At 53.9% G+C, this 22,475-nt stretch overlaps 1 protein-coding gene across 3 annotated transcripts in view; it reads right to left on the bottom strand.

The window, feature by feature from the left end:
* Positions 1–1,730: 1,730 nt before the first annotated feature.
* ARID1A (AT-rich interaction domain 1A) overlaps positions 1,731–22,475 on the bottom strand; it is a 55,693-nt gene continuing 34,948 nt past the window's right edge. For 2 of the 3 annotated variants that reach the window (XM_068172798.1, XM_068172801.1), the window contains 16 exons: positions 19,555–19,795; positions 19,140–19,229; positions 18,339–18,506; positions 17,311–17,626; positions 14,946–15,091; positions 14,756–14,865; positions 13,648–13,857; positions 12,965–13,172; positions 9,364–9,496; positions 8,883–9,055; positions 8,576–8,726; positions 8,324–8,455; positions 8,140–8,236; positions 5,547–6,411; positions 5,117–5,247; positions 1,731–4,687 (listed from right to left, as the gene is read on the bottom strand). In XM_068172798.1, the coding sequence (XP_068028899.1) occupies positions 2,963–4,687; positions 5,117–5,247; positions 5,547–6,411; positions 8,140–8,236; positions 8,324–8,455; positions 8,576–8,726; positions 8,883–9,055; positions 9,364–9,496; positions 12,965–13,172; positions 13,648–13,857; positions 14,756–14,865; positions 14,946–15,091; positions 17,311–17,626; positions 18,339–18,506; positions 19,140–19,229; positions 19,555–19,795 (4,896 nt within the window). In that variant the 3' untranslated portion in view covers positions 1,731–2,962. The remainder of the gene's footprint in view (positions 4,688–5,116; positions 5,248–5,546; positions 6,412–8,139; positions 8,237–8,323; positions 8,456–8,575; positions 8,727–8,882; positions 9,056–9,363; positions 9,497–12,964; positions 13,173–13,647; positions 13,858–14,755; positions 14,866–14,945; positions 15,092–17,310; positions 17,627–18,338; positions 18,507–19,139; positions 19,230–19,554; positions 19,796–22,475) is intronic. The other variant, XM_068172799.1, reaches the window with a different exon arrangement.

The following is a 22,475-nucleotide window of genomic DNA, read 5'->3' as shown; positions in this document are numbered from 1 at the left end:
GGGGAAGGCGCGGGCGGCGCCATCTTTGTTGAGGGCGGGCGGGGAAACCAAGCCAGGACCGGGAACCGGGACCGGGACCGGCCCGGGGCTGTGCCCCGCCAGCAGCAGCAGCAGCAGCACAAGGACCTGAGGCGGCGGGGCGGGCCCGCGGGAGCTGCGCCCGGCGGGGGTGTCGGGAGGGCGCGGGGGGACGTCCCTCGTGCCCAGCCGCCGGCGGGCGGGGCGGCCGGAATGCCGGTCCCTCACGCCTTGCACTCGGTCCTTCCATTCCTGGAGGAGTTCCCTAAACGCCGCTCTCTGACCGGACCGCTCTGCCGTTTCTGCCGGCACAGGGGAAACCTCGAGCTCTGCCCAGGCCGAGCCCTCAGGAAGGCTCCCGGGATGAGGCAGGAACCATCGCGGGCTGAGCCCGTGAGGAGACTCCGTGAGCGCTCTCATCAGCCTTGGGAGAACTCACGTCTTCTCTGCTGGCAACAACATGGGGCACAGCAGAGTGACTGGGGTCCAGAAGGCGTTAGGAGGAGCTCCTGGGGCGGAAGGATTTGGGTACAGATCCGGCCCCAGGCATCGAGGCTTTGGGCAGCCACGGTCGGGTCAGGGGTGGCTCCCCCGTGCCGCGCTGGGAACGCTGCTGTGCTTTCACTCGTTTCTCACCTCTGCCCTCGGTTTTCTCTGTTTGAGCAGCGCCGGGGCTGTGTGTGCACACACAGGTGATGGGGGAGCAGAACTGGGATCAGCTGGGTGTGTAGTTCTGGTTAAGTGGGTCTCCTCCCTCCCCGCCGCGGCACTCGGCCCCGATTAAACCCGCGCACACGGAGCTGCTGCCGTCACCTGCTTGCACCATGGCTCCTCTGCCCGGGAAAAGCAGCAGAACTTCCACATTGTGGAATTCCGTCGGGTTAAACGCGACTCCTGGAGCACGGCACGGAGCTGCCAGGGAAGCTGGGTGTGCACTGGCACTGTGGAGAACGGCGGAGTCCAGCAGAATCCTAAAGCCAAGGGAGCCCAGCACCATTCCTGCCTTGCGAGCAATCCGTCTGAAGCACTCTCCTGCCAGCGAGGGCTCCTGCAATTCCTGCTGGCAGACAAGACTTTCCAGGAAAAAGACTTTGATTTTGGCACAATCACTCCCAGGAATCTGGAGGAATGAAGGCTCTGGGAACTGAGAGCTCCCGAGGACAGGACTGGGAGGATAAGACAAAGGGAATTTTTGAACAAAAATGACGTTTGCCTTTAAAAAGAGCTGTTTTTTCTTTAATGAGCTCGGAGCAGTTCTAGCTACCCTACTTGCAGTATCGGCTGAGGACAAAGCCTCGGGCTAAATGAAATACCTGCTTCCAAAGCCCTGAAACTGCAGATCCTCATCCAGAGCGCCTGAGCTTGGCCTGTTTGCTGCAGGGCCTCTGCTGGAAAGCCCCGGCTCGGGAGGAAGTCAAGAGTCCGTGCCACGCTCCCAAGAAAATGTGAAAAATGCGAGGGGAAGGAAAATTTTCCATTTTACAGAGCTGGGAGGGAGCTGCCTCCCTTCCCCAGCAGGGCCCTTCCCTCCCTGGCAGCCACGGCTTCACCTCACGCTGCAAATCCCGAGCCTGGGCAGCTCCTCAGGAAAAATTCCGGCAGGGAAAGCAAAGTCAGAGCAAGCAGCATCAGAGCTCCTGAGCAGGGCAGGCCTTGGGCAGCGCCGGGCTGCCCTCCCCGTCCTGCCAACAAAAAAAACCCTTACAAACATCTTACCAAGATTTAATGTACATTTATTCTTAACACGTGGAACATATAGTATAAAGATTTCATACTGAATAAATGATATTCATTAAGCCAAAAAAGGAAAAAAGGGAGGAATTTACATCAAGTTTTTAGCTACATCGTCTGAAATACAAATATGCAGAATTCATCACTGAAAAATCTCAATTGTGTTTCTTCATCAGGAACTTCAACTGAACCTAGAACTTTTTCACACCTCGATTAGAAAGAAAACAAAAACAGGAAAAAAATAAACTATAAGTTGATTGGCTGCTGAGACAGCAATGACTTTATACACAGAGACCTGTACAGCATCCTCCAGGGAGGGATGTCTGGCAAGAGATTAAATAATTGTGTCTCGCTTTTGCAGGTCATCAACTCGTTAACTCGTCATACTATAAAGGGGTGGGAGGGGACCAAACTGCAGGAGTCTCAGGGTATGTGCAATGTACAACGTCATATATATATACACACGTGGCAGCGCTGGGCTGCAGCTAAAGGTTAAAACCAGTTCTAAGAGGTGATCTCGGGGTTATTCATACAATCAAGGAGGAAGAGAGAAAGAGGTCAGGGTGTTGTAGGTTCACACATTATACTTTGGGGGAAAAGCCTTTTTTTCTCCTCAACATTAACTAAAAACATTTTTAAAAACTACAGCTTGCTGCTGATCCAGCGTTTTTTTCTTTTTTTTTTTATCCATGTGAGACATTATTACAGTATGTTTACAGTTTAAGGTGTACAGTACATGGAGTTCTACACGCTACTGCACAGGCCTCCCTTGGACAAGGTCTGTTCACAACTGGTAACTTCTTGGTTCCTGCAAGATTGTGAATGTACAACGATAAACCACACAGAGTTCAGCAGTCACTTTTTGTCCTTCAGAGTTTACCATTAAAAACAGTTATGAAAGTGGTGCCTGTCAATGGGATAACACGGCAAGTCGTCTTTCCCCAAACTCACTGTAAACGACAGTAACTTTGGTTAAAATAAAAAAAGTCTTCTATGTAGACAGAACTTTGTCTCCTTTAATAAGGGATTCGGGACAAATCTGAGGGGCAGGGAAGGGGGAGAGGGGCCGGGGAGATCTTTCCCCGAGGGAGAAGCAGGACAGCGCAGGGCAGACAGTGGATTCTGAGGTGGTTTTGCATAAATAAAGGGCAACAGTCAGTTTCTAAGTTCTCCACTCACGCACACGCACACGGGGGCTCGGATCCCACAGCTGTCATGACTGGCCAATTAAAAACAGTACATCACAAATAACTTGTGAAACCAAAGAGTTCATCAAAGGCGACACGGAGATGTCCAAGAGCCGCGACTCGTACAAGGTGAACTCCGAGTGGTTCTCGTCCACCTTGGCCAGGGCCAGCAGCGCGCGGGCGGCGCGGCGCATCATGTCCACGCTGGTGGCCTCGAAGGGCGGGCTCTGCATGTGCATCAGCCCCGCCTGGCTCTGCTGGAACTGCGTGGCGGCCAGGCTGTCCTCCAGGAAGCCCAGCAGGTTGCCAATGCTGCCCTTCTGCACAGCAATGGCTCTGGCGGCCAGGCTGTCCCCCTGGGCCAGGTTGGCCAGCAGCACCACGGCCATCTCCCGGCACACCGGGTTCTTTCTGTCACTGAGGAACCGCACCATGGTGCTGTACAGCTTCTCCAAGCGGCTGAACGGGGGCGTGGCGAGGATCAAATCCACGTTGTTGTCCTGGATGCTGAGTTTGCTGAGTGTTTCCAAAACCAGTCTCTGAGGGGAGAGGACAGCGCTGGGTCCCAATGTCGGAAAGGGATCCTGGGCCTCTGCTGAGGGACACACTGCCCAGTGGAGGAGTCCATCCAGGATAGGCAAACAGATGCTTTCCGGGTAAGGGGAGAGGTCCAGCTGCCCAGAAATGTTGGCCAACGTGACCAGTGTGTTTTCACGCAGCATCTCCAAACAGTCCCACCACCACTCCACCTTGTTGCAGCTCACCCCTTGGTCCTGCTCCTCCTCTTTCTCGTAGGTCAGGGGGGCCTGTTTGCGTTCTGGATGCTTGTGGTGTAGGAGGATCAGTTTCCCTAGAATCAGCAGCAGCCCAGGGTGTTTGGACATTTCAAAGTCATTGCCTGGCACAAACGATAAACTCCTGATGATGTTAGAGACGCAGATGCAGCGCTTGGCCAGAGAGTCCTGCCAGTCCAGGAGGGTGCAGAGCGGCGTCTCGTCCTTACTGTGGGGTTCATCCTCCAGAATTTTTATATTTCTGTGGCTCTGAGCTGGACTGATGACAAAGGGAAACTTGCTGCTCTCCTTCGCCGTTTCCGAAGCTTTGACCTCTTCCTCCTCCCCTGCCAGGGAGCCCGGGCGTGCCGAGAGCATGTCGTCCATGGTGGCAGTTATCCTCTTCTCCGAGGAGCCGTCGGGCGCAGGAGCCTCCCCTTCCCTGGGGCTCGGGTTGCTCTCGGCTGCTGAACGTTTCCTCAAGGCAGAGGAGCAGGAAGCTCGTTTGTGAGGCAAGGGCAGCTCGGTCTTGCTCTCGAAGTGTGTCTGGATGTGCTCGGTGGTGTCCCCGCCGCCGATGCGCCAGTGCAGGAGCCCGCTGTCGAACTCCTGCACCCGGCCCAGCTTGTCCGAGTAATCCACCACGAAGGGGTCGTTCTTCTGCACCACCTTCACTGGAAGCTTGTCAAATTTACTCACTAGCTTCTCCTCGCTGCTCTCTAGAGGTACTTTGTCCTTGCTCGAAAATGCAGCCTCCTCCTCTTCCTCATCCTCCTCTTCCTCCTCACAGTTCAGGCTCCGTGGCTCATCGTCCTCCTCCCCTTCTTCAGGGGAGGAAGCTGAAGATTTGCAGAACCTTTCGGGATCTAATAGTGTTCTTTGCCCTGGGTCTCCTACCTCGTATTCCTTCAGGATTCCAAAGATCTCGATCAGGCAGCGCCGGAAATATTCCACCAAGAGTTCCAGCAAGCCTGGCAGCTACAGTGGGGGAGAAAAAGGAGGGGAGGAAGTAACAGCGATCAGAAAACAACTCAGGCCAACGCAGTCAGGGCAGAGTTTAAGCAGTGCTAGCAATTAATGGTGCTTTTCATTCTGGCAATAAATGGTGCAGAAGAGAGGTTTTGTCCTCTGAGAAAAGGGACAAAAGCAGGCGCTGGCTGTCAGTATCCAAACTGGCCCCCCTGCACACCCCCTGTGCTCTCAGCTCTATCTCCCCCCTGGATAACTCCCAGGGAAGGCCTTTGCACACACACAGACCACTCAGGCCAGGGAGTGACCACTCGCAGCTGCCCACACCCCACGCTCCAGGTACAGAGGCTGCAGGAGCTGCTCATTGCCACCTGGCTGACAGAAACCCCTGCAGCATCAGCACTTCAAAGACCTGCCCCAGAGAGCATCTGCACCCACCTGGCTGAGGTTGAAGGTCATTATGCTGTTGTCATCATAGAGCAGGATGTTTATGGTATCTAAGGCCCACGTACTTTCAGCCAGCAGCCCCGACTTCAGAGACATCATCACTCTCCAGGCTTCAGGAGTTCCTGTAACATAAACACATGATGCTTCCAGCTCCTGGAGTTTCAAAACAAAAAGGAGACATTTGATACTGATTTGGACCTGTGAAGAGCAGAGCCTGGTTAAGATGAGGCACAGGCTGTGTCTCCCACCAACCTGCCCGCAGGCAAAGCCAGAATAAGGGCTCAGAACACAATTAACCTGCGACAAAGCCTTTTTTCTTCAAACCCAGCAGAGCCCCTGTGCTTGGCAGGACCGTACCGAAGGCCAAGGCAGCACCAGTCCCTCCGAAGGCTCCAGCAGAAAGGCAGGAGTTTCATCTTACCGATATCTTTTGCCGTCAGCCGCCTCCTCTGCTTCAGCACAGGTTGCGTGGCCTCCACGGAGCCCGGCGGGAAGGTGATGTCCCGTCGGATCATGGGAGGCTGGACAGCTGCTGGTGTGATGTGCGAGGCAGGCACGGGCGGCCCTGCCTTCTGCATCTTCATCCCCGAGTGCAGGAACGGGGACTTACTGGGAGAAGTGCGGTTCTCCAGAGGTCTGGGCAGAGGTGCTGGGCTGGATACCTGAGGAATGTGATTCTGCATGCTGGGGGGGGTCTGGTAGTTGGACTGGGGGGGCCTGGTCATGGGGGGCACGGGGGCGGAGGGGCCGTAGGGAGGTTGCCGGTTCCCGTGGGAAGGCCATGGTCCCTCGTGGTTGACCCTCTGGTCTGAATGCAGGATTTCATCTGTTCGAGTGACCCCGTGGTAGGCGGGGCCCTGGGGCGCCGCGCCCGAGCTCTGCCGGTTGGGGTAACTGCCGTAGCCCAGCTCGTTCCTGCCCTGCCACAGGGCCCCTTGCTGGGGACCCTCCGGGGCCGGCTGGATGGGGCCCCCCATCATCTGCGGGGGGATGTTCTGCTGGGCGCCGGAGCCGGGGGCGGCCGAGACCCTGTCCCTGCCGAACTGGAAGGGGAACTGGCTCTGGCCGGCGCGGCGCTCGGCCGGGTAGGTGCTGCCGTACTGGTTGTACAGGTCCTGCTGCGGCGAGGGCTGCGCCGGCGGCTGCTGGCTGGGCTGCTGCGGCTGCGCCGGGGGCAGCTGCTGCTGGGGCTGGCCCTGCCCCGAGCTGTAGGGAACGTTGTAGAGCTCGCCCTCGTGCCGCTTGGCGGGGAGGCCGTAGCTGCCGTCCATCGGCCGCTTGTAGTTCTGTGGGGAGAGAAAGGCACAGACGAGGCCGGGTGAGTGGGAATTGGGGATTGTTCCTCTGGAAGGGTTTTAAGCATTGGAAGGGGCTGCCCAGGGGGGTGGTGGAATCACCACCCCTGGAGTTCTCCAAGAAACGCCTGAACGTGGCTCTCAGGGCTCTACCCTGGGTGACGAGGTGGTGATCGGTCACACGCTGGACTCACTGAGCCCAGAGGTCTTTTCCAACCTCACTGACTCCATGAAACAAAAAGCCAAACCTCTGGGCAGAGTCCCCAGAGCCAGAGGATCTGCCCCACAGCATGGCCTGGGAGAGGCTCTGTCTCCTTGCCGGCCGTACCCGATGTGGAAGTTGGATCAGTTGTTCCATTTCACAAGCCACGGCCAATTCCTTGTGGCTGCCTGGGGAGGTTCCCTGTGGATTCCACAAGGATGCTTTGGGGGCAGGAGTCTGCCCACAGAAAGGACTTTTCCTGCAGAAAAGGCTCAACTCTACTCTGCATTCACCACAAACCAAACCAGACACTGGCACTTGCTTCCTTCCACATCCAGGAATTTTATCAGACCCTATTTCTCCCACTTCCCAGGTTTCTGCTCAAGTATCAGACAAAATGCATTAAAAACTGTTGTACTTCCTGCTCCTTCCTTTCCTGTGGATTTCAAAACTGAAAGGAGCAAGAAGGCTTCTCACCCCTAATTCTTTTAAGTGCAAAGGGAGAAAACAGCCAACTGCTGCCCAAATTAAAATCCAGGATCTCTCTTGCCTCCAAGGTCTGAGCTGTAGCTGCTGTGGAGGCTATTCAGACACTCCATGGTCATAACTGGCTTCAGATGGAGCTCTAGGGCTTCAAAGATGACAAGTTCCAGAGTAACTCGAACTCTTGGCTCCGAGCCCCGTGGCTCTGGTTGCAGAGCCAAACTGCACAGCAGTTGGAATTATTCTTAGCACAGCTCAGTGAGTGCCCTCTCTATACTCTCCTAAACCATAGGACTTAAAATTATCAGGAAAACATTATGGGCCCTGGCATGGATACAAAGGGCAAGTCATATGTGAGGATTATGGAAAGGGATACACCTTCATTCAAACTGTCCTTAAACAAACCTGATGGGTTTGGGAACAGCGAGGAGGAGGAGGCAGTAGGGCTGTGGAGTCTGAAGCCTCTGGCTGCAGGATGGGAAAGGGAAAGGCCAAAAAAATGCCCTGGGCTGTGCAGAACAATCCACCTGAAACAGCTCTCCTGAATGATCCAGGACTTACTCCAAAGAAAGTCATCACTTGGACCAAAAGTGTTACAGAAAGAAGGATGGGATTCACAAAGTTCCACAGGGACAGAAGCCCAATAAAGGTCCCCGATCTTCTGCTACCTGACCACAGCATGCAAACCACACAACCTCCATTCTCAGAATACTGTTTTGTTAACACAGCACTGGGAATGCTAATTAAAACTTTTTAGAATTGTTTTCAAATGAGAAAAAAGTCTCCTGTATAGAATCAGGTTGGACAGGGCTTGGAGCACCCTGGGAAGTTGTCCCTGCCCATGGCAGGGGGTGGCATTGGATGGGCTTTAAGGTCCCTTCACCCAAGGCACTGTGTGATTCTGTGATGAGGTACTTGATCCTTCACATTCATAAAGCAAATGCACAGCCCAGAGAGTTTTCATCTTCCCCTCTTCACTAACAGCACAGGGAAAACCCTCAGTGGAGCTGACTGGGATCTCTGGGATCACCCACCTGCTGCTGCTGCTGATACAGGGTGGTTTGCTGGCTGGGGAAGGGGCTGCCCGAGGATGTGCCTTGAGTGGAGAATTGATTGCCATAGGAATCATGTCTGGAGAAGAGAGAGAGGTGTCAGTGTCACTGGGGACAGCACAGTGTCGCCGGGGACTGGCTGGGCACAGCAGCCCCAGGCACACACCTTTGCTGCTGCTGCTGCTGCTGGGGGTAGCGGCTGGGCGAGTACATGCCCGCGTCGGGCGCGGCGGGCAGGATGCTGGGCTGCGGGGTGCCGCTCCCCAGGCCGCCCTCGGCTCCCAGCCCGGGCTCCGTCCTGCGCGCAAACAGAGAAAACCCCGCGGGCACTCAGCACCCCTGCGTGGCACGGGGGGCTCAGCACAGCCACGGCAGCGGTGCCCGAGGGTGCCCCGGCGCGGGGCAGGGCAGCACCCACCTGACTCTGTCGTAGGGGGCTCCGTAGGAGTAGTGCTGCCGCTGGCCCATGGCCATGTTGCCCATGCCGGGGCCGGCGGCGCGGTTGTAAGGGTCACCCATGCCACTGTTGGGGCCCTGCCCTGAGGACATGAAGGGGTCGCTTCCTGGAGCTGGAAGAGAAAAAGAACCACTGAACACACCCGCCTCTGCCCTCAGGAACAGGCAGCTGAGGATCTGGGCGGGAAGGGCGAGCAGGGGGTGTCCTGCAGCATTTCCAGCACGCAGCCAGACAGGGATGAGGGCTCCAGGAGAAGATGATCCCTCACCTTTCCTCATACTGCTGTAGGGATCTTTATTTGGCTCGTAAGACATGCGACCCATCATGTCAGAGGTATTCATGCTGGGCTGGTACCCTGGATTTGGAGTCATGGAGTTCCGTTTCTGGAACGTAGGATCACTGCCATCTGCAAAGGCATCCTGAAGGCCCACGGAGTTACTCCTGTTCCAAAAAAGCCCCACAAAGACCACATTACAGAGGTCCACCATGGCCCTCAGGATACTCTTCCTCACATGCTCCCTCTCAGGTGCTGCCATCCCCTCCAAGGGCCACAGAATCAAGAGGAACTGCCCTTCCACAACGCTGTCCTCAGACCCAACCCCAAAACCGAAGAACATTCACACATGACGTTGCTGCCAGCCATGAAGGAAGGAGCCAAGCCGTGGAGTCCCACCAAAACAGGTACCCAAGGCCCCAACATCTGCAGCAATGACCCAGAGGTGACCCCAGCCCCAGCAGTGGTGCCATACCTGATGCCTGGCAAAGGAGGCATCTGACTGTGAGGCGTCGACGCTGGAGTTGGTGGCTTCAAGTCTCCTCCTTCTGCCATGGAGCTGCTGGTGGACTGAGGTGTCTGAGGGCCCTGCATGGAGCCTGAACCCGCTGCAAGGGGAGGAACCTGGGGTGAGCAGCTTTGCACCCTGTGGATGCAACCCTGAACCTCCCAGAACATCAGCCTTGAGAACAGAGAGTCCTTTGAGGAAGAGACAGATGAAATGTGGCCAAGAAAGCACGAGGAGCTCAACAGTTCAATGACAGGCTGGGCCAGGCTCCCCAGAAGAGCCTAAAGCTGAGAGGTTGTGTCTCTGCTCATCTTACCCCCGTTCCCTTTTCCACACCACGGCCCTGTGTGGTGTTTCCCAAGCTATCCTGTCAGAGCTGATGCTCTGGAGGGCACCACGTGGCAGGAATGTGGGGCTTCCTGCCAAGTGACAACCACTGATGTGGCCTATCACCTTCACATCCCCCCCAGCCAGGAGGGTGGGGGCTGGAACCCTCTCCTGGGAGTCTCAGGATCTCCCCAGTGACGGAAACCTCAGCTGAAGCCACCGAGTAACTCTGATCGAGGCTCCTCTGTCTGCTCTGCCCTTCCAGAGCAGTGAATTCAGCAGTGGAGCACCACTCCCAAGGATTCCTGGAACAGGGAATGCCGGAGTGCCGGATCTTTCACTGGAGGACAAAACCCGTCCAGCAGGTTCCCTGCAAGTCCCAGCTTTCTGCTCCACTGAGCCTTGACCAAACCCCCGTGTGCAATCCAGTAATCCAGCTGTGCTGGAGCTCCAGCAGCTCTCCCCTGGCCCGGGATCGCTGTGACAGCATCAGCTCAGGTTCAGCCGCTCCTCGCAGCTGGCAAGAGCTGAACTCTTAATTAATGTTTCCATTAGTTCCGTCCCCAGCACCCGATATCCCTCAGCTTCAGCCCTGCTGGCTGATGAGTCATTTCAGCTATTCATTAAAATCCTCCGAGGTCACGTCCAGGCCATGTTTGTTTACACCCCACCTTCCTGGCACCCTGTCCTCTGCTCCGCGACTCCCTCCGGCCCAGGGAGGGCTGGAGGAGGAAGGGCAGCGGGAGCTCCTGGGGAGTTTCATTCACAGCCCCTCCCTGGCAGCCCAGCCCCGCTGCTTTCCCCAGGAATTGGCTCTGGAAGAGGTCCCGAGACATTCCCCGAGACATTCCCTGCCTCGCTGCCATTTGGTGTTTGTCCCCAGCTCCCGCTGTCCCTCCCACTCACAAACTCACACGGAGCTGGAGCGGGGCCAGCTCCACGCTCTGGGAATTCCAGCCCAAGGTGCCTCCCTGGGGACTCTGCCAGAGAGAACCTTCGGGGCTTCCAGGAAACTCCCAGTGCCCATGAGGGATTCCCAGTCCCCTCCGGCCACCATCTCTGGGAACACTTCTGGGTGCTGAGGGTGTGATGTGTTGTAGATGGACACTGCATGAAGGGCTCTGCAGCAGGAGTTCCACCTCTGCAGCCTCAGGAAGTGGTGCATGGAGAACAGCACCGTGCAATCCTCACCATCCCCAAAGTTCTGCAGGACTTAATTTGGCAGAACAGGCTGAAATGAAGAGCAAGCCAATGCCAGCAGGTTGTGAGGTCTGCAAGGAGAGCAAACCACGTGTGTGGGACAGCAGAGCCCTTCAGCCAAATGATGAAATGGCTTCAAAACATCCCCCTGTTGTCCACAGGTTCCCAAACAGGGAATTTATTCTCATCCAGGTGATTCCCTGGGGGACAGGACTGTGTGGGGCCCTGGAAGAGCCGCATCCACCAGGACTCCACACTCCCCTGGGGCTCTTCAGCCTGGAGCTGGGCTGCCAGAGCAATTTCTGTCCTGCCTTACAGCCCCAGGCCCTGAAAGGAAGAAAAGGAAAGTGAAAGAGGAGCAGGGACACGCTGAGTGATTCAGCATAAAGGATCAGAGCCACCAGCCAGGCTTCAGTGCTGCCTCTGCACGTTCCCAGCTGTGGGACTCTGCAGCAAGGTGACTTGAGAGAAGGGTTTGAATAGGAAATGCAGCAGAGTCCTCTCAGAGCAGGACCCAAACGTGCAGAGTTTGGGGTAAGAGCCCTGCAATTTCCTTCTGCTGATGTGCTGAAGCAGGAGCTCAGCCCAGAAGGCAGAGCCAGCCCCTTCACAAACACCACGTGAGCTGAAACAAAATCTGGTGCAGCACCTAATCCACTCTGACACACACCTAGAGCTACAACAAGTCTAAAGTGGCTTCCCAAAAGTCTCAGCTCTCTCCAAACAAACGCCAAATGCTCACAACATTGTTCCACTGCCGCTGGGGGCAAGAAAGAGGTTTTGGAAATAAAGTGGGATTGGATTTGTGGTCTAGTTCGAGCAGAACTCAGACCCAGTCTGGACAGAGGTTTAGTCTAATGGCACAGAAGTTACTTTATCTTGCAGAACACACCAAGGCTGAAGCTCCACTAGGGCAGGTTTCCTGACCAGTGACAAGACATTATTTAGTTCTTAACAATCTCCCCCCCCCGTAGCTGAAAGGAGAAATGTGGTGCCCAGCAGAGCACTGGGACAAGCCCACTGTCCCTGAAGGGTTCAGCAGGGCTGGACTCAGCTGCTCTGCAGTCAAAAGAGGTTCATTATTCTGCTCCTCGTGAGCCAGACGAAGATGGTGCCAGGTCTCAGAACCAAAAAAGCCTTTTTTTTGCAAACATTATAGGAACTTCAAAGCAGACCAAGTTTTTATTTCACCTGCATGAGCAGGCTTCTGACCAGAAAAAGCATCTGAAGTTTTTTTGTTACAAGACAAACTGGAAAACTCAAGCTTAAAGAAGAGTTGGCAAATTCAGCAGCAATTCAAGCAATGAACTCGATGCAAATGAGACAGAAAGGATCAGACTTTCCAAAGACTAAAGAGTACAACGTGCATGGCTGGCCCGCATGTCTTTTCTTTTTTTGTTTAACAAATCTGAATTGAGCATTATGCTTAAATATTCAGAAAAAGGAGCACCCCATCAAATCTGAAACAACAGCAAAGGTTCATTTTAAAGATTCCTAAAGCACCCAGCCTGTCGTAGGCCTCCAGTGCTCTGAGCACGGAGGCTCAGAATGTCCTCCCTGGCTCCTGCTGAGGGCTGAGAGCAGGAATTCCTGAGGAGGGTGAGTGCACACCCACATGCAGCCTTTCCTCCCAGAAGGTAGCTCAGCTTTTGCAGTGGGTTCCCAAACACGAGCAGTAACAAGGGCTGCTGTTGGAATCACCTTGCAGGGAAACTCCAGAGCCCTCTCTCCACCAGATTCTCACCAGGCAGAGATGCAGCAGCAAGCAGAGAGGTGTGTGTGTGTGTGTGTGTGTATTTTTAGGTTTTCCTTTTTCTCAAGCTTGATCCAGAGCTTGGACACACAAAACTGAACTATCCCAAGAGGCTCAACTCCCTCCCAGTCTCGTCCACTCCCACATTACCACAGCATTTTTATCCTGCACAGCCAGAGAACAGGAGGGGCTTTTTGGCAGTTTGGACCAGCCTGGCCCACAGCACAGTGCCAGAGACCCTCCTGCTCACACACCCCCTGCACACCTCAAACCAGGGCCTGGCCTCACCTGGAGATGGAGGCTGGATCTTGGTCTGGGACTTCTTTGAGTCAGCAGCTGCAAAGATGTCTGGAGGGGGGTCCTCGCCCCTCTCGATCTTGCACTCGAAGGCGTACAGACACTGGATGTACTGCTTCTTCAGAGAGCTGGCTGCACTGCTCGACGTGCCCACGTTCAGGTTGGTGGCCAGCTCACGCCACTTCTTGTTTTTGTTGACCTGCACAACCAAACAGGAGGCCCTAAACTCCAAATCCCAGCTGTACCTCCTCCAAGAGGAGAAATCAACCTTCCCAGCTCACACAAAGGATGCAATGCGGGCTAGGCAGAGCAACCGCAAAACTACTGAACTCCCTTCTTCACCTACAGAAAACTTTTCAGATTTACAGGGACAGATTGCAAATCAAATTAGTCACAAGGTCAGCTGACAGCCAGATGCAAAGACAAAGGCAGTGTCACCAATCTTTGCACTGGGCAAAGCAGGGGAAAAGGGCTTGGATTGGATCTGGCCACAGACTGTTCTCACCCAGACAAAGGGAGAGCAGACATCTGGCTCACTTAAAGGGCACTGGTTTTTATTTACAGAAATAAAACAGAGATAAAACGTGGCTAAGTGGGAAGTCATGGCTCACATCTGGCCACAGAGCTGATCTTTGTGCTGTGGGCAGCTCTGTCCCCTGGCTGGGGTCACTGACCTGAGTCAATCCCCCGATCTCCTTGACGGAGATGTAGAGCCTGTACAGGTCCAGGGGCTTCCTGCCCACGGCTGGCAGGTTGGTCATGCCCATGGCCTTCTCCTCGGTGAAGGCCAGGTAACGATCCACCCACAGCTTCCTCTCGGGCTCCCCTCCCAGCTCGTACAGCTTGGTGATCTTCTCGTTGGTCGTAGTAGAAGAACTGGACTTCTAGGAGAAGGAGAGAGAGATCAGGACTGAGCAGCACAACAGCAGCTCCTCCATGTCCCAGGTGGCACCCTGGCCCTGCTCCCCACCGGTCTCCTCGTGCTGTCCCTGTCTCCTGTGTCTTTCACCACCTGGAGCAGAGGCAGACACAGTTTTGGCATTCCAAATCCTTACTTAAAAATGAGCTCCCCACCTAGAGGTGTTCCTCAAACCTGATGATGTTCCAGGTGAACCCCAGACCCAAAACTGAGCGTGTTCGTGGCACATGAGATTCCTTCCACAGCACAGAGCAGGACAGAGCAGCCCTGACTCGTGGCCAAGAGCATTCAAGTTCTCTTTTGCCATAAATAAGAGAGGCAGGTGCCAGAACACAGGAGCAGAAGTGAGAGATCTCCTGGATCTTCTTGCTGCTGGCACAGGGATCAAACATGCTGAGCATTTGTTTTCCTTCAGGTAGCAAAGGAGGAGACCAGGGGCTCAGAAACTGCTTTTTTGGTGGTTCTTTTGAAAGTGGTAGCAGCAATGCAAAGAAAAACACTCCCTGGAGAACTTGTTTGCCTCCCTCTTCTGGCTTTGATACAGGATTAGTGAGAGGTGTGTTTGTGAAACAACTGCAACACTTTAGTTACCACGTCCCAGCTGAGAGCTGACTGCTCCAGGCCCACTCCACCAACAAACTCAGGTTTGTTTACGCTGCTTTTGGCAGTTTCACTGTGGCAGGTAATAATTCCTAATACTGAATTTGTTTTCCAGGTGAAATCCATGCCTCCCATAGGACTGGGAAATGCCCCCCTCCATTTCTCACACTGTTCAATCCAAGCGAACATACAACACACGGCTTTATTTCCCTGGACGCTGACGAGGATGGGAGTCAATAAAAACAAAACCCAGAACACTTTACCTTTGACTTGGATTCTGCTTTGGGCGTCCCATCTGCCTTGTTGTTCATTTTAGTTGCAGGTGTTAATTTGACATCCCCGAGTCCCATCATTTCAGGGCTTGCTGCCATCCCTGGGAAGTTAAAGGGATCTTTAACACTGATTTTCCTTCCAGTGCAATGAAATCAGTGAAATCCTAAAGCTCTGGCTTACCTGCAGAGTTGTTGGCCATGTTCCCCCCCATGGGGTAGGGTGGGCCCTGGGGGTTTATCATGCCAGCCATGCTGTTAATTCCCTGCCCATAAGGAGGCCCAGTGCCCATCATTCCCCCCTGATTCATGTTGGGATAACCAGGAGGCCTAGAGGAGGAAGGAGGAAGCACACAATTACTCCACATATTAGACACTTAGGATATTGCCTTCTGAGGAAGCAGCTTTGTTAAAAGAAACCTAAAAAGGACATGGAGAAGTGACTTGCCCCAAACCATTTTTCCAAGAGAAGAGCAAAGATCAGGTGCCCTTGTAAAGCTTAGTACCCAGAGCCCAAGTTACATTCTCAAGAGAAAAGGGGATGCAAACCCTTTGGAAAGTGGGACTTTTGCTCTGAACATTTTCACCCTTCATCTTGTTCTCCTGCATCCACAAACTGAGCCTCATTTCAGTCGTTAAACTGCCTTTAACCTGCACACTCTGCAGCCCTGGGCAGTGAAGTGAGAATACAGGATTTAGAATCGTGGAATGTCCTGGGCTGGAAGCGTTGTTTTCCATGTATCACAAACCTCCCACACAACTGTGGCTCAAACTTCTTCCTCAAAGGGACAGGCTTGGGTGCCTTTACTGGGGATTGGGAACTTGAGCCTTGGCAGCCACAGGTAAAAGCAGGAGGTTGCAGGAGCAGCCCCCAGGTGAGGATAAAGAGCAGTGTCCACTCAGACAAGAATACATCCACCAGTTCTGGGGGAACCCAATTTAAGGGCATGATCATGGCTCCCATGGTATTCTGGTAGGCCACACACACCTACTCTGAAATGGGCAATAAAGGAGGAAAAAAAACACAGAAAACAGTGCAAAGTTCAGAGCTGAATTCCAGCTCCTTTCCCACAGCTGCTCATCAAGGCCCTAAAAGGAAGAAGTTCCTCACACTGGACAAGCAATGCCTTGGATCACACACACAGCTGGGTGGCTGCTGGATTTAGGGGCTGCAGCACAGGGGCAGCGTCCCCAAGTCACCCAGGGAACAGAGAAGACCAGAAAGCAAAACTCAAGAACTGAAGGGATCTCAGAGTTAAATAATTTCACCTGTGAACATAAAAATTCCCTAAGTATGGCATAAATGATGTACAGAGTGCTGCAATGGTTTGAGTTGGACAGACCCGAAAGATCATCCCGTTTAACCCCTGCCATGGGCAGGGACACCTTCCACTGTCCCAGGCTGCTCCAAGCCGTGTCCAACCTGGCCTCGGGCACTGCCAGGGATGGGGGAACCACATCAGCTCCTCCAGGCTTTACTCTCTTCCTTTTTAACAGTTCAGTTGAGAACCAAACCTCCATGAAGGACAGACCTCCACCAGGGACAGACCTCCATGAAGGACACACCTCCACGAAGGACAGACTTCCACCAAGGACACACCTCCACCAAGGACAGACCTCCATGAAGGACAGACCTCCACCAAGGACACACCTCCATGAAGGACAGACCTCCACCAAGGACAGACCTCCATGAAGGACAGACCTCCACCAAGGACAGACCTCCACCAAGGACAGACCTCCATGAAGGACAGACCTCCACCAAGGACACACCTCCACCAAGGACAGACCTCCACCAAGGACAGACCTCCATGAAGGACAGACCTCCATGAAGGACAGACCTCCACCAAGGACAGACCTCCATGAAGGACAGACCTCCACCAAGGACACACCTCCACCAAGGACAGACCTCCACCAAGGACAGACCTCCATGAAGGACAGACCTCCATGAAGGACAGACCTCCACCAAGGACAGACCTCCATGAAGGACAGACCTCCACCAAGGACACACCTCCACCAAGGACAGACCTCCACCAAGGACAGACCTCCATGAAGGACAGACCTCCACCAAGGACAGACCTCCATGAAGGACAGACCTCCATGAAGGACAGACCTCCACCAAGGACAGACCTCCATGAAGGACAGACCTCCACCAAGGACACACCTCCACCAAGGACAGACCTCCACCAAGGACAGACCTCCATGAAGGACAGACCTCCATGAAGGACAGACCTCCACGAAGGACAGACCTCCACCAAGGACAGACCTCCACCAAGGACACACCTCCACCAAGGACAGACCTCCATGAAGGACAGACCTCCATGAAGGACAGACCTCCACGAAGGACAGACTTCCACCAAGGACAGACCTCCACCAGGGACACACCTCCACCAAGGACAGACCTCCACCAAGGACACACCTCCATGAAGGACAGACCTCCACCAAGGACAGACCTCCCCAGAAGCCTCTCTGAGCGCTCCCCCAGAGTGGGTTACCCCCAGCCCCCTGCAGTGAGGCGTGCCAGGCTCTCTGCCAGCCCGGCGCCTCCCTACCTGTTCTGGATGGAGTTGGCAGCGGCGTGCATGGCGGCGGCCGCGGCCTCCTGCGCCTTGCGGTTCATGCCGGCGGGCGGGGGGCACATGCCGCTGCCCACCTGGGGGGGCATGTTGGCCATGTTGGGGCCGTAGGGCCGGCTGCCCATGGCGGCGTGGCCCATCCTGCCCGGGGGCAGCCCGCTGTACGGGGGCACCCCGCTCTGCCCGTGCATCTGGCTGCCCGCCCCCATGGGGTTCATGCTGCCCGCCATGCCCGGGCTGGGGTAGTTGGCGTTGGACATGGCGTTGTAGTTTGGCTGCCTGGGGTAACCTCCTGGGGAGAGGAACACAGGGGAACACAGCATCATTCAACCCGTTCGGTTTATGAATCACCGTAAAAATCTTCTATCGGCAAATATTTAAAGATCACTAACAGAGATGAGGGGGAGTGTTCACACCTCAACACAAAGTCAAAGTACTTGGATATATGCCACGTAAAATGTGTTTTGACACAGCCAAGTAACAACATCGATTCAGAAGCTGCTTGAAACTCTCCCAAACCTCAACCCAGCACAGAGAGCTAAATGGTCCAGGACAGGATGGAAAATCCCACATTAACCCATCCCAAAATAGCACCATTTCATCATCTTCCTCTCCAAAGAGAGCCATCCCTTTGTCACAGTTACGTGGGAATAAGCAGTTACAACCTGTTTATTCCTAAAAAAAGAGGAAGAATCCTCCTTTTAGAAGTACAGCTACCCCTGAAAGCAACATATTCCATCAATCTCAATAGGAGCAAGGCTCTGGTTGGTATCACCCACAGATTAAGAGGGGACAAATCAAAACATTTATCATGGAATCACGGAGTGGTTTGGAAGGGACCTTACAGATCATCCCATGGGCAGGGACACCTTCCACTACCCCAGCTTGCTCCAAAACCTGGCCTTGAACACTTCCAGGGATGGGGCAGCCGCAGCTGCTCTGGAAACCCGGGGCCCCAGGAAGACACGAGGACAGAGAGAGGCCTTTGCTGGCTCAGTTCCCACCTTGAGGTCCGTACTGCCCGCCCTGGGGTCCGTAGCTCCCCATGGAGTTCTGCTGGTAGGGCCCCATGCCGGCGTGCATCTGTGCTCCCGAGGACTGCCGGGGGGATAAGGCTGAGCCGGGCTGGGGGGAGCTGTACTGGGGCATCTGGGGGTTCCTCTGCATGTACCCTGCACACCAGGAGGGAGCAAATCGTTAGTGCAAAGCATCCCGAGCCGCCACTGCACACACGTGTTCCAGGCAACAGCCCCCAGCGCCGACAAAATCCTTCCAGCAGCAGCCTGGACACATTTTAGTGGTTGCATTAAGGAGCCAGTGTTATCTGAGCAGATAACAGATCCAATTTCCTGTTTTAGTCAGAAGAAAAAACCCCTTAGTGTCACAGCAGAAGCCAGTACAGCTCTGCAAATCCTTGGGGCTTCTTGTTCTTGGCTTTTGTTCACTTGTTTGCTTTCTCAGGGTGACAGGTCTATACCTTCAGCCAGGAGAGCTGAAATTTTACATGCATTTTCCCCCAAAAATCTTACTCTCTCAAAAGGGAAAGGCACACAATATTGCTGTGAGCACCCCTTGTTTTGAAGCTTAAAGCATGTTAAGAAGCCAGAGAAAACATCTTCGAAGCCAAAGCACCGGTTTGGATGGAACATTTAGAGGCCAAACAGCCACCAACAGCTGAATTTACTGCAAGGTGCCTCAAACACTTCAGCCTGTAATCCTGGGGCAGCTTTTCAGTGCTCTGTCCCACAGAACCCATGTCCCCGGGCCAGGTAATTGAACAAACACGTGCAGCGGGCGTGACCCACCTCGGTCCGGCGCGATGCTCGACTGGTTCATGGAGGGGTGCAGGATTGTGTCCGACTGGCCACTGGGCGGGCGGGGAGGCATCTGATTGCCTGGGCCACAAAAAGGACACACACCATCAGCAGCTGCTCTCCACAGACCCAGCAGGCAGCAGAGCCACATCCCAGAAGCCCAGACAAGCCCAGGACAAGGGGATGTTGGCCACGGCGAGGAAGAACAGCAGCAAGTGGTCACATCAGGCCAGCGCAGTGGCACTGCTGGCTCACCAGCACCCCACCCAGCCCCAAAGCTGCAGACCTCTCACACACACAGACGCGCTCAGAGCGCCTCAGTGACCACACAGTGCTGCCTCTGGGCAGCTCCTCCCCACTGGGCAGCACGGCCCAGCCCCAGCAGAGCCCGGGGGTGAGAGGTTACCTGGGACTGCAGCGGGGGACAGGGGACCGGAGCGGGACTGAGCAACGCTGGCTGGAGATCCAACTGGGGAGGGGGAGGGTCCTCTGATGCCTGGCAGGTGAGGAGAGGTATGTGGCGAGAAAGGAGACTGAGCTGGGTTACTCTGCTCTCCTTGGCTGCTGGAAATCCCTGATGTGCTTACTCCAGGGCTCAGGGCTCCTTCGGTCCCCATGGGCAGGTCATCTATGGAACCAGACAGGTCCTGCAGGGCACAGAAACACATCAGAAACCACAGAGCCAGGGGGCTGCTCTCTCACACACCACTCAGGAGGAGCAACGTCCCTGGACATTGCACACAGGAGCCAGTGAACTCTGCTTGCTGTTGGTACCAAAGGCTGCTGCAGACCGAGGCAGCTGCCAGACGTGTCTTATCCTGCTGCCAGTCTGAACCCAGGAGCCCCTGAGTTGGTTTGCTGCTGGCTGGCCCAAACAACTGGCTAATTCTCCTTTTAATTCAGTTTAGAGGTGGGAAGTTAAAGAATGCATCAACAGCACACATAAAACTGCAAACACAGAAGACAGTCCATGTGATCATGGCTTGGAAGGGAAACGTGGCTCAGTCTCTGAAAGACAGAAAACTCCTGCCTCACCATAATTAATTCATAAACCTCCTATGAGCTGGGAAACTACTCACTTGAGATGGATAAAAACAAACTAAACAGAGATTTAAAAGAAAACCATAAAATACTCTTCAGGGTTCCCACTTCCCTTTCTTCAAAGACAGCAAAAATTAGCAGTTACTGTATCAACCTGTAAAGTTTAGCTTTTCTGGAAGGCAAGGCTAGAAAACACCCTTCCTCCTGCATGTATTCACCTTGGAGAAGAAAAGCACAAAAAGCCTAAGAGAGCTGAAACCTCCAATTGCCACAGCAGCAAAGCGACAGCATCAAAAACCAGCTGGCAAGTGTGAAAATGGGGCTAATTCCAAGGAGCTGATGATGTGCAGATCCAAGATGCCCGGTTGGTAACAAGGTGCATCAGCTGCTCAGGCTTGGCCTGCACTGAATGAGTCAGGAGCAGCCCCAGCCAGAGGAAGCGGCAGTGTATTTGAACAGAAAGCTGGGAAGTTGTAACTATTCCAGGGATTAGATAAAATCTCTGCCAGAGGTTCAAAGGATCAGGGCAGGTGAAGAAGTGGAGGCCAAAGCTTACCAGGACTTCACTTACCCTTCCTAAGTCTTCCAGAGCAATCAGCTCTGGATCAGAAGGGTTCTGGGTGAGCCCTGAGGGAATCCCAGGTCATTTTCCCTGCACAGAATTCAGCTGAACAGCACAAGCAGAGCCAACCTCATTTAAACCCCACAGAGAAAGGCCGAGCCAGCTGATAAATCACCTGGACACGCTGGTTTCATTTCCACCGACAGCACACCTCCTGGTCCAGCAGCAGCGCAGGGAATGTTTTCCCAGCCCTGGCAGTGCACATGGACCCGGAGCACCAGACACTGCAACTCATCAGCCTTGGGGAGCAGGAGCCCCCACACCCAAGCCCAGCCTGCCAGGGGACGTGGAAAAGCTCTGACAGCACATCCAGGACATGGGAGTCAGGGAGAAGTGGAATTATGGAGGAATAAAAGCCAACAACGGAGACACCCAAGCAGCTCATCACCCCCGTGGGACGGGGACATTGAGAGGGCAGAGCTGGGCCTCAGCACCACGTTCAGCTGCTCCAGCACAGCAATTTCCTCTGTTTTAATGGAATTTGAACAAAATGCTTCTAACAAATGCTGGCAAGTGTTACTTTGGAGCTGCAGAGCCCAGACACTTGGTGGGATGATTTAGTGCAGAGCGTGTCCTCCCTCCCCTTCCATTACTGCTCCTGTTGGAGAGCTCATTTCCTGCACCACAGTCTCTGAGGTGTATTTGCTTACTGCTCAAGTATTATCTTCCTGAGGGGGGAAAAAAAAAAAAAGCTTTGTTTTATTTCAATGAAAGCTAAAAAACTGCAGAAAAAGCCTAAAAATAGTGTCTGAGATCTCTTGCAATTTTCACTACTTTCCCATTGTAACATCAAAAGCATTGCTCCTTTATGCAGCTATTTGGGTGTTTTTCCCTGGACAACTTTGACAAATCCCACATTCCCACTGCAGAAACCATCTGAAGTGGGAGTAAAGAGACATTATTTCCAACATCTTGCATTAAAAAGCATCAACCAACACAAACAATCAAGAGCAAAACACTCCTCTCGCTGAGATTTACTGCACCCAACTGCAGCCACTGATACAAGACACACAAAGAGATTCCCCCCAGAGCCCATGAAGGGATCAGAATGTCCAGAAACCAGTTCAGTCCAGCCTACAACTGGATGGAAATACTGGCATGTCCCCTCAAAACATGAAGGTAGTTTTAGTTTGAAGCACCAAATATCTGCAAGACATAAAATGAAGGAACGTTAAAAACGGTTTGAAAATTAACTCCTCAGCAGTAGATAACAATCTCCAGAGCTCATGTCTTCGACCTTGCCTGTGCATCAGTGCTTTAGTACTCAAGCCATTTAAAACCATCCCATTTTAATGAAGCAGGTGGATCCTGGGTGGCTGTGCCCCTGTGAGCAGGGCCCCTCTGCACTGCTGACACACCAGGAGGGACCCCCAGAGGAACAGCAGAGCTTTAGCTGGGCACCAGGCTCCCAGGTTATCAGTTTAAATGAGTTTGAAGTGAGTTACACATCCCCCTCTCCCAGCTGTTGGGACATGAGTTGAAACAGGACCGTGAAAAACAAGTAACTGCTGAAGTGACTTTCACCTTCAAAGATATGTAAGTTTTATGAATGCCAACAATAAAGTCATTTCCCAGCAAATAAGGGTTCTGCCAGCACAGCAGCATTTTCTGAGTGTGTTATTCAGCAGGACTGAGCTGCTCAGAAGGGAAACTCCTGCAAGGGG

The sequence above is a fragment of the Anomalospiza imberbis genome, chromosome 25, assembly GCF_031753505.1.
Source record: "Anomalospiza imberbis isolate Cuckoo-Finch-1a 21T00152 chromosome 25, ASM3175350v1, whole genome shotgun sequence".
Lineage (NCBI taxonomy): Eukaryota > Metazoa > Chordata > Aves > Passeriformes > Viduidae > Anomalospiza > Anomalospiza imberbis.
Note: the sequence above shows the minus strand (reverse complement) of the source record. Positions and strands in the feature narration are given on the sequence as shown.